The following is an 11,972-nucleotide window of genomic DNA, read 5'->3' on the forward strand; positions in this document are numbered from 1 at the left end:
GTCAGGATTGAGGCGCATTGATGGAGCTGCCTGCGATTGAGGCGCATAGATAGAGCTGTGTGTGGATCCTAGTACTGGGATAGGAGCCGGAGGTCATGGTTACGATGCTTTGATGGAGCTGGGTGTGGGTGCCTTCAGGTACCGGAATGGCGTGGTACTGTGGGTCAGGATTGAGGCGCAGTGATAGAGCTGCGTGGTTCTGTGGGTCAGGATTGAGGCGCATTGATGGAGCTGTGAGTGGGTGCCTTCCGGTCCCGGAATAGCGTGGGACTGTGGGTCAGGATTGAGGCGCATTGATGGAGCTGCGTGTGGGTGCCTTCCGGTACCGGAATGGCGTGGTCCTGTGGGTCAGGATTGAGGCGCATTGATAGAGCTGCATGGGGGTGCCTTCCGGTACCGGAATGGCGTGGTACTGTGGGTCAGGATTGAGGCGCATTGATGGAGCTGCCTGGGATTGAGGCGCATAGATAGAGCCGCGTGGGGGTGCCTTCCAGTACCGGAATGGCGTGGTACTGTGGGTCAGGATTAAGGTGCATTGACAGAGCTGCATGTGGGTGCCTCCGGTACCGGAATAGCGTGGTCCTGTGGGTCAGGATTGAGGCGCAGTGATAGAGCTGCGTGGTTCTGTGGGTCAGGATTGAGGCGCAGTGATAGAGCTGCGTGGTTCTGTGGGTCAGGATTGAGGCGCATTGATGGAGCTGCGTGCGGGTGCCTTCCGGTACTGTGGGTCAGGATTGAGGCGCATTGATGGAGCTGCGTGCGGGGCCTTCTGGTAGTGTGGGACTGTGGGTCAGGATTGAGGCGCAGTGATAGAGCTGCGTGGTTCTGTGGGTCAGGATTGAGGCGCAGTGATAGGGCTGCGTGGTTCTGTGGGTCAGGATTGAGGCGCATTGATGGAGCTGCGTGGTTCTGTGGGTCAGGATTGAGGCGTATTGATGGAGCTGCGTGCGGGTGCCTAACGGTACCGGAATAGCGTGGTCCTGTGGGTCAGGATTGAGGCGCAGTGAAAGAGCTGCGTGGTTCTGTGGGTCAGGATTGAGGCGCATTGATGGAGCTGCGTGCGGGTGCCTTCCGGTACCGGAATAGCGTGGTCCTGTGGGTCAGGATTGAGGCGCATTGGTAGAGCTTTCTGTGGGCCCTGGCACGGGAAGCAGATGTTGCTGCAGCGTGTGCTGTGGGTACACTGGCAGAGCCGTGTGTGTGGCCCGGAGCCAACCGTCCACTGCTTCTAACTTACCCGGGTGGGCGGGCAGTGGGTCACTGCCCCAGGGGGAGGGGGCTACGGGTAGGAAGGGCAGTGCAGTCCCGGGGTGGGCCTTACCGGAAGGGTCGGTCCATTGTGCTTTTCTGCGCTTTTCTTCGGTGGGTGGGTCGCTGCTGGCACTCTGCGGCGGACACCCCCTGTGCCCGGGAGCTGAGGCATTGCTGGCAGCACGTGGCCATGGTCCTGTGGGGAGAAAGGTCCGGTCACTGGGGTGCGTGTACTTCCTAAGTTGCACGCACCGTCCCGCCGTGTGCACAGGGGCCACACCTCCCCCACAGGGGGCCGTCACACACGTGCACACCCCCTGCTGCGCACACCTCGCGCCGGGCCTGCTCCCACAGGGGCCCGTCACACACGTGCACACCCCCTGCTGCGCACACCTCGCGCCGGGCCTGCACCCACAGGGGCCCGTCACACACGTGCACAGCTCTCGCCGGGCCTGCTCCCACAGGGGGCCGTCACACACGTGCACACCCCCTGCTGCGCACACCTCTCGCCTGCACCCACAGGGCCCGTCACACACGTGCACACCCCCTGCTGCGCACACCTCGCGCCGGGCCTACTCCCACAGGGACCTATCGCCCAGTGACAGGGCTGACCCCCCATGCATGGTCCCGCAGTGTCTGCAGTGTCTTCCTAGTGCGGAGACACGATTAGAGGGGTTGCACCCCACTCTCATGATACTATCGGGACGTTCTACGCAATGCTAGTTGGTACACACAATAACAGTGCAATCCCTCGCCCTCTACTTGGCCTAGTACCATTAAAGGGCTCACCTCCTAAACTGGTAAGAAAAGCCAACAACCGAATAAAGGACTCATCTTGTAAAATACCCCCAAAAAAACACACTATAAAGGACTCGTTTTCTAAAATACAATGAAAAGTACACAAACGAATATCGCACTCGTCTCCTAATATATCAAACACACTGCACATACGAAGAACATACTAATCTCCTAATATACCAAGAACAGTACACAAACGAATAAAGGACTCATCTCTTACAACACCAAGAACAGTACAAGCAAAGGAATACATGACTCATCTCCTACAACACAAAGAACACTACACAAACGAATACATGAGGAATCTCCAACAGCACCACGAACAGTACACAGACGAATATAGGACTCATCTCCTACAACACCACGAACACTACACAAACGAATATAGGACTCATCTCCTACAACACCAAGAACAGTACACAAGCGAATAAAAGTTTAATCTCCTCCAATACCAAGAACAGTACACAGACGAATAAAGGACTAATCTCCTACAACACCACGAACAGTACACAAACGAATATAGGACTCATCTCCTACAACACCACGAACACTACACAAACGAATATAGGACTCATCTCCTACAACACCAAGAACAGTACACAAGCGAATAAAAGTTTAATCTCCTCCAATACCAAGAACAGTACACAGACGAATAAAGGACTAATCTCCTACAACACCACGAACAGTACACAAACGAATATAGGACTCATCTCCTACAATACCAAGAACAGTACACAAACGAATATAGGACTCATCTCCTACAACACCAAGAACAGTACACAAGCGAATAAAAGTTTCATCTCCTACAATACCAAGAACAGTACACAAACGAATAAAGGACTCATCTCTTACAATACCAAGAACAGTACACAAGCGCATATAGGACTCATCTCTTACAATTCCAAAAACAGTAGACAAGCGAATAAAAGTTTAATCTCCTACAATACCAAGAACAGTACACAAACGAATAAAGGGCTCATCTCCTACAACACCAAGAACAGTACACAAGCGAATAAAAGTTTCATCTCCTACAATACCAAGAACAGTACACAGACGAATAAAGGACTAATCTCCTACAACACCACGAACAGTACACAAACGAATATAGGACTCATCTCCTACAATACCAAGAACAGTACACAAACGAATATAGGACTCATCTCCTACAACACCAAGAACAGTACACAAGCGAATAAAAGTTTCATCTCCTACAATACCAAGAACAGTACACAAACGAATAAAGGACTCATCTCTTACAATACCAAGAACAGTACACAAGCGCATATAGGACTCATCTCTTACAATTCCAAAAACAGTAGACAAGCGAATAAAAGTTTCATCTCCTACAATACCATGAACAGTACACGCAAACATGACTCATCTCCTACAATACCAACAACACTACACAAACGAATAAAGGAGTAATCTCCTACAACACCACGAACACTACACAGACGAATAAAGGACTCATCTCCTATAATACCAAGAACAGTACACAAGCGAATAAAAGTTTAATCTCCTACAATACCAAGAACAGTACACAGACGAATAAAGGACTCCTCTCTTACAACACCACGAACACTACACAGACGAATAAAGGACTCATCTCCTACAACACCACGAACACTACACAGACGAATATAGGACTCATCTATTACAATACCAAGAACAGTACACAAACGAATAAAGGACTCGTCGCCTACAATTCCAGGAAGAGTATACAAAACGAGTAAAGGGTTCAACTCCTCATATACACACCGCACAAAACAAAACGAATACAGGGCCCAGCTCCCAAAATACCAAAGACACTGCGCAAACAAATAAAGGACGTATCTCCTAAAATACGAAGAGAACTACACAAACGAATACACGGATTATCTAAAGAGGTCTCAAGAGCGCTATCGCAAGCATCTTAGGGACTCGTCTTCTAATGTGCCAAGAAGACCGCACACAGGTATCTTTTGCTATACCAAAACACTACAGACCCGAATACAGGACTCAGCTTCACAAATACCAGGACCACACAAGTGGGCCGTCTTCTTATATACCAGAAGATTACAAACACGGTGAAATGACTCATCTTCTAGTTTCCAAACAGCGCTACACAAACCGATAAACAGGGCTGCCGGCCAGAGAGAGCTGCCTTTCGCCGTCTACACCAGAGACCGCGGGGGACCCAGTTACATCCACCCAACCGAGCAGCTTCCCGAGGAGGCTTCGAAGGAGCAACAGGACTCATCTCCCAATACAATGTATGCACATGCCGGGGGCGCGGAAGGGCACCTCGCCCGTCTCGCAATCGGCCCTATATATTTACCAAGTGCCTAAAGGACTCATCTCCCAATATAGCGATTCAACGGCAATACATTTGCGCCCTTGAAATAAATGAACGGGACACATACACAGTGACCTCGGGACTCATCTCCCACTACAGATAATCCGCGCAAATAAGAAGGTGCCCCCTCCAAGAGCAGATGTTTGCGCACTGGACCAAGGATCCATCTTCCAATATATCTTCCAATATATTGCACAGGGCAGCAGCGCCTACACACATGGCATGTAAATAAAGGACGCATCTCCCAAAGAGAACTCCCAAGAAATAACGGATTTCTCTCCACAGGTTGTGCCCAGAAAAACCTCCTCTCCCCCAAGGGGGTGTTGCTTTAAGCCTCACGCACCTTCTCCATTCAACTCGTGCACCCAGCTGCACCGGCGCCCCCTTACCTCGCGGAGTCCCGAGAGCGCCTGGAGGCTGTTTACTGCTCAGAGAGGCGCTGTGCGCTAGTCATCCATGCGCTGGGCACTCGCTCTTCCCCTTATATCCCCACGCTTGGGGGCGGGGGTCACGGGGGGTCTGGGGTCTGGGGTGGAAGGTGAGGCTAATCCTGGCTACTCGGGAGATCATGTTACCCCCAGTGACGCAATCAAAGCCCCCCTGCTCTATTTTTAGAACTCGGGCTGCTATAAATAGCCTCCCCGTCTGCAGGCTGATAGTGGGGGCAGGGGGGAGGGGGCGCGCGGGCCGCCCGCTCTATCTAGAAGCTCTACAAAGCTGGGGCGAGCGGTCCGATTATGGCTCGTTAATCACCGCCTGCTGCTTTGATGCTCCCTGGCCAGTCTGCCATGAGGGTGGAGGGGTGCAGGGGTGGGGGTCATGTATACCTCACAGTCGCTGCTCCAGGCCCTCTCTCCGAGGAGCGTTATGTCAAGAGGACTCTAACGCTTAGTTATGGCCCCGGCAGAGCGCACTCTGATAATAACCAATATTAGGAACCCCCACGCAGGGAACATAAAAGCGCTACACATGCTAACGACCCCCCAGGGACTCATAGTGCAAAACTGCAGAGGAAGGTTTGGGGGTTGGGGTGCGGGCGGAACTGTTCCCCAAACTAAGAGAAAGGCCCGTTCTGCTGGGAGTCTGTCCCGCGAGCTGCACGCGCACACGGTCCCCCGCAACCCCCTGAGCGGCTTTATCAGTGCATGGGGGTGGGGCAGCTGCCCCCCCATCCCCAAACAGAGGGGCTGCGAACTGGGGCTGCCATAGGCTAGGCCTCGGCTGAAGTCTCGTGTCCACATCTGGGGGCCACACCTGGAGTAACGGGTCCAGGGGCCACATCAGCGGCCAGGTGGGAGACACCTTACACCGGTGTACGTGCACACTTGCATCAGTAGGTGACACTTTGCCCAAGTGCCAGCAACATTCCATCCATGAGAAAAACCTTTGCACTGTGACAAGAGGGGTGTTGCCAGGGCAGTGCAGTGAGATGCCCCAGAGGGGCGATGCCAAGGCAGAGACGTGAGATGCCCCAGAGCAGTGAGGCCAGGGCAGTGCAGTGAGATGCCCCAGAGCGGTGAGGCCAGGGCAGTGCAGTGAGATGCCCCAGAGGGGCGATGCCAAGGCAGTGACGTGAGATGCCCCAGAGCAGTGAGGCCAGGGCAGTGCAGTGAGATGCCCCAGAGTGGTGAGGCCAGGGCAGTGCAGTGAGATGCCCCAGAGGGGCGATGCCAAGGCAGTGACGTGAGATGCCCCAGAGCAGTGAGGCCAGGGCAGTGCAGTGAGATGCCCCAGAGGGGCGATGCCAAGGCAGTGACGTGAGATGATATGGAGGGGCGATGCCAAGGCAGTGAAGTGAGATGCCCCAGAGGGGCGATGCCAAGGCAGTGAAGTGAGATGATACAGAGGGGCGATACCAAGGCAGTGAAGTGAGATGCCACAGAGGGGCGATGCCAAGGCAGTGAAGTGAGATGATATGGAGGGGCGATGCCAAGGCAGTGAAGTGAGATGCCCCAGAGGGGCGATGCCAAGGCAGTGACGTGAGATGATATGGAGGGGCGATGCCAAGGCAGTGAAGTGAGATGCCCCAGAGGGGCGATGCCAAGGCAGTGACGTGAGATGATATGGAGGGGCGATGCCAAGGCAGTGACGTGAGATGATATGGAGGGGCGATGCCAAGGCAGTGAAGTGAGATGCCCCAGAGGGGCGATGCCAAGGCAGTGACGTGAGATGATATGGAGGGGCGATGCCAAGGCAGTGAAGTGAGATGCCCCAGAGGGGCGATGCCAAGGCAGTGACGTGAGATGATATGGAGGGGCGATGCCAGGGCAGTGAAGTGAGATGCCCCAGAGGGGCGATGCCAAGGCAGTGAAGTGAGATGATATGGAGGGGCGATGCCAAGGCAGTGAAGTGAGATGCCCCAGAGGGGCGATGCCAAGGCAGTGAAGTGAGATGATATGGAGGGGCGTTGCCAAGGCACTGAAGTGAGATGCCTCAGAGGGGCGATGCCAAGGCAGTGTAGTGAGATGATACGGAGGGGCGATGCCAAGGCAGTGAAGTGAGATGATACAGAGGGGCGATGCCAAGGCAGTGAAGTGAGATGCCCCAGAGGGGCGATGCCAGGGCAGTGAAGTGAGATGCACAAAGTGGCGATGCCAAGGCAGTGAAGTGAGATGATATGGAGGGGCGATGCCAGGGCATTGAAGTGAGATGATATGGAGGGGCGATGCCAAGGCAGTGAAGTGAGATGCCCCAGAGGGGAGATGCCAAGGCAGTGAAGTGAGATGATATGAAGGGGCGATGCTAAGGCAGTGAAGTGAGATGATCCAGAGGGGCGATGCCAAGGCAGTGAAGTGAGATGATATGGAGGGGCGATGCCAAGGCAGTGAAGTGAGATGATATGGAGGGGCGATGCCAGGGCAGTGAAGTGAGATGATATGGAGGGGTGATGCCAGGGCATTGAAGTGAGATGATCCAGAGGGGCGATGCCAAGGCAGTGACGTGAGATGCCCCAAAGGGCCGATGCCAAGGCAGTGAAGTGAGATGATATGGAGGGGCGATGCTAGGGCAGTGAAGTGAGATGATATGGAGGGGCGATGCCAAGGCAGTGAAGTGAGCTGCTCAGAGGTGCGATGCCAGGGCAGTGAAGTGAGATGCCCCAGAGGGGCGATGCCAAGGCAGTGAAGGGAGATGCCCCAGAGGGGCGATGCCAAGGCAGTGAAGTGAGATGATACGGAGGGGCGATGTCAAGGCAGTGAAGTGAGATGATCCAGAGGGGCGATGCCAAGGCAGTGAAGTGAGATGATACAGCGGGGCGATGCCAAGGCAGTGAAGTGAGATGCTCAGAGGGACGATGCCAAGGCAGTGAAGTGAGATGATATGGAGGGGCGATGCCAAGGCAGTGAAGTGAGATGCCAGAGGGGCGATGCCAAGGCAGTGTAGTGAGATGCTCAGAGGGGCGATGCCAAGGCAGTGTAGTGAGATGATATGGAGGGGCGATGCCAAAGCAGTGAAGTGAGATGCTCAGGAGGGGCGATGCCAAGGCAGTGTAGTGAGATGCCCCAGAGGGGCGATGCCAAGGCAGTGAAGTGAGATGATATGGAGGGGCGATGCCATGGCAGTGAAGTGAGATGATAGAGAGGGGCGATGCCAAGGCAGTGAAGTGAGATGATATGGAGGGGCGATGCCAGGGCAGTGAAGTGAGATGATATGGAGGGGCGATGCCAAGGCAGTGAAGTGAGATGCTCAGAGGGGCGATGCCAAGGCAGTGAAGTGAGATGCCCCAGAGGGGCGATGCCAAGGCAGTGAAGTGAGATGATCCAGAAAGGCGATGCCAAGGCAGTGAAGTGAGATGATATGGAGGGGCGATGCCAAGGCAGTGAAGAAAGATGCTCAGAGGGGCGATGCCAAGGCAGTGAAGTGAGATGATATGGAGGGGCGATGCCAAGGCAGTGAAGTAAGATGATCAAGAGGGGCGATGCCAAGGCAGTGAAGTGAGATGATATGGAGGGGCGATGCCAAGGCAGTGAAGTGAGATGCCCCAGAGGGGCGATGCCAGGGCAGTGACTTGAGGTGATCCGAAGGGGCGATGCCAAGGCAGTGAAGTGAGATGAACCGAAGGGGCGATGCCAAGGCAGTGAAGTGAGATGCTCAGAGGGGTGATGCCAAGGCAGTGAAGTGAGATGATCCAAAGGGGCGATGCCAAGGCAGTGAAGTGAGATGATATGGAGGGGGGATGACAAGGCAGTGAAATGAGATGCTCAGAGGGGCGATGCCAAGGCAGTGAAGTGAGATGCCCCAGAGGGGCGATGCCAAGGCAGTGAAGTGAGATGATATGGAGGGGCGATGCCAAGGCAGTGAAGTGAGATGCTCAGAGGGGCGATGCCAAGGCAGTGAAGTTAGATGAAATGGAGGGGCGATGCCAAGGCAGTGAAGTGAGATGATCCAGAGGGGCGAAGCCAAGGCAGTGAAGTGAGATGATATGGAGGGGCGATGCCAAGGCAGTGAAGTGAGATGCCCCAGAGGGGCGATGCCAAGGCAGTGAAGTGAGATGATCCGAAGGGGCGATGCCAGGGCAGTGAAGTGAGATGATCCAGAGGGGCGATGCCAAGGCAGTGAAGTGAGATGATATGGAGTGGCGATGCCAAGGCAGAGAAGTGAGATGCCCCAGAGGGGCGATGCCAAGGCAGTGAAGTGAGATGATATGGAGGGGCGATGCCAAGGCAGTGAAGTGAGATGATATGGAGGGGCGATACCAAGGCAGTGAAGTGAGATGATATGGAGGGGCGATGCCAAGGCAGTGAAGTGAGCTGATCCAGAGGGGTGATGCCAAGGCAGTGAAGTGAGATGCTCAGAGGGGCGATGCCAAGGCAGTGAAGTGAGATGATCCAGAGGGGCGATGCCAAGGCAGTGGAGTGAGATGCCCAGAGGCGCAATGCTGGTGAAGTGAGATGATGCTGAGTGTGGGGGTGGGGAGATGCCAGGGCGGTGGAGTGAGATGCCCAGAGGCGCAATGCCCGTGAGATGGCACTGAGTGTGGCGGGTGGGGAGGTGCCAGGGCGGTGGACTGAGATGTCCAGAGGCACAATGCCGCTGAAGTTAGATGATCCTGAATGTGGTGTTGGGGAGATGCCAGGGCGGTGGAGTGAGATGCCCAGAGGCGCAATACCGGTGAGATGATCCCGAGTGTTGGGGGTGGGGAGACGCCAGGGTGGTGGAGTGAGATGCCCAGAGGCGCAACGCCGGGGTGGGGAGATGCCAGGGCGGTGGAGTGAAATGTCCAGAGGCGCAATGCCAGGGGGTGAAGTGAGATGATCCTGAGAGTGGCGGGTGGGGAGATGCCAGGGCGGTGGAGTGAGATGCCCAATGGCACAATGTCGGTGAAGTGAGATGATCCTGAGTGGGGCGGGTGGGGAGATGCCAGGGCGGTGGAGTGAGATGTCCAGAGGCGCAATGCCAGGGGGTGAAGTGCGATGATCCTCAGCGTGGCAGGTGGGGAGATGCCAAGGCGTGGAGTGAGATGCCCAGAGGCGCAATGCCAGGGGGTGAAGTGAGATGATCCTGAGAGTGGCGGGTGGGGAGATGCCAGAGCGGTGGAGTGAGATGCCCAGAGGTGCAATGCCAGTGAAGTGAGATGATCCTGAGTGTGGGGGGTGGGGAGATGCAGGGCGATGGAGTGAGATGCCCAGAGGCGCAATGCCGGTGAAGTGAGATGATCCTGAGTGTGAGGGGTGGGGAGATGGCAGAGCGATGGTGTGAGATCCCCAGAGGCGCAATGCCAGTGAAGTGAGATGATCCTGAATGGGGCGGTGGGGAGATGCCAGAGCGGTGGAGTGAGATGCCCAGAGGTGCAATGCCAGGGGGTGAAGTGAGATGATCCTCAGTGTGGCAGGTGGGGAGATGCCAAGGCGTGGAGTGAGATGCCCAGAGGCGCAATGCCAGGGGGTGAAGTGAGATGATCCTGAGTGTGCGGGTGGGGAGATGCCAGGGCGGTGGAGTGAGATGCCCAGAGGAGCAATGCCAGGGGGTGATGTGAGATGATCCTGAGAGTGGCGGGTGGGGAGATGCCAGGGCGGTGGAGTGAGATTCCCAGAGGCGCAATGCCAGGGGGTGAAGTGAGATGATCCTGAGTGTGCGGGTGGGGAGATGCCAGGGCGGTGGAGTGAGATGCCCAGAGGCGCAATGCCAGGGGGTGATGTGAGATGATCCTGAGAGTGGCGGGTGGGGAGATGCCAGGGCGGTGGAGTGAGATGTCCAGAGGCGCAATGCCAGGGGGTGAAGTGAGATGATCCTGAGTGTGGCAGTGGGGAGATGCCAGGGCGATGGAGTGAGATGCCCAGAGGCGCAATGCCGGTGAAGTAAGATGATCCTGAGTGTGGCGGTGGGGAGATGCCAGGGCGATGGAGTGAGATGCCCAGAGGCGCAATGCCAGGGGGTGAAGTGAGATGATCCTGAGTGTGGCGGGTGGGGAGATGCCAGGGCGGTGGAGTGAGATGCCCAGAGGCGCAAGGCCGCTGAAGTGAGATGATCCTGAGTGTGGCGGGTGGGGAGATGCCAGGGTGGTGGAGTGAGATGCCCAGAGGTGCAATGCTGGTGAAGTGAGATGATCCTGAGTGTGGCGGGTGGGGAGATGCCAGGGCGGTGGAGTGAGATGCCCAGAGGCGCAATGCCGGGGTGGGGAGATGCCAGTGTGGTGGAGTGAGATGTCCAGAGGCGCAATGCAAGGGGGTGAAGTGAGATGATCCTGAGTGTTGCGGGCAGGGAGAGGCCAGGGCGGTGGAGTGAGATGCCCAGAGGCGCAACGCCGGGGTGGGGAGATGCCAGGGCGGTGGAGTGAGATGTCCAGAGGTGCAATGCCAGTGAAGTGAGATGATCCTAAGTGTGTCGGGTGGGGAGATGCCAGGGCGGTGGAGTGAGATGCCCAGAGGCGCAATGCCAGGGGGTAAAGTGAGATGATCCTGAGTGTGTCGGGTGGGGAGATGCCAGGGTGGTGGAGTGAGATGCCCAGAGGTGCAATGCCAGTGAAGTGAGATGATCCTAAGTGTGTCGGGTGGGGAGATGCCAGGGCGGTGGAGTGAGATGCCCAGAGGCGCAATGCCAGGGGGTGAAGTGAGATGATCCTGAGTGTTGGGGGTGGGGAGACGCCAGGGCAGTGGAGTGAGATGCCCAGAGGCGCAACGCCGGGGTGGGGAGATGCCAGGGCGGTGGAGTGAGATGTCCAGAGGCGCAATGCCAGGGGGTGAAGTCAGATGATCCTGAGAGTGGCGGGTGGGGAGATGCCAGGGCGGTGGAGTGAGATGTCCAGAGGCACAATGCCGGTGAAGTGAGATGATCCTGAGTGTGGCGGGTGGGGAGATGCCAGGGCGGTGGAGTGAGGTGCCCAGAGGTGCAATGCCGGTGAAATGAGATGATCCTGAGTGCAGCGAGTGGGGAGATGCCGGGGCGGTGGAGTGAGATGCCCAGAGGCGCAATGCCAGAGGGTGAAGTGAGATGATCCTTAGTGTTGGGGGTGGGGAGACGCCAGGGCGGTGGAGTGAGATGCCCAGATGTGCAAAGCCGGTGAAATGAGGTGATCCTGAGTGCAGCGAGTGGGGAGATGCCAGGGTGGTGGAGTGAGATGCCCAGAGGCGCAATGCCAGGGGGTTAAGTG

At 56.1% G+C, this 11,972-nt stretch overlaps 1 protein-coding gene across 1 annotated transcript; it reads left to right on the forward strand.

Moving 5' to 3' along the window:
* Nucleotides 1-146: 146 nt before the first annotated feature.
* Nucleotides 147-3,474, forward strand: LOC138467380 (putative uncharacterized protein DDB_G0285119). The gene is made up of 2 exons (XM_069607336.1): nucleotides 147-154; nucleotides 2,364-3,474. Exons 1-2 carry the CDS (start codon nucleotides 147-149, stop codon nucleotides 3,472-3,474), a joined length of 1,119 nt encoding a protein of 372 aa, XP_069463437.1.
* The last annotated feature ends 8,498 nt before the right edge of the window (nucleotides 3,475-11,972 follow it).

The sequence above is a fragment of the Ambystoma mexicanum genome, chromosome 4q, assembly GCF_040938575.1.
Source record: "Ambystoma mexicanum isolate Mex_15411 chromosome 4q, UKY_AmexF1_1, whole genome shotgun sequence".
NCBI classification, from domain to species: Eukaryota; Metazoa; Chordata; class Amphibia; order Caudata; family Ambystomatidae; genus Ambystoma; species Ambystoma mexicanum.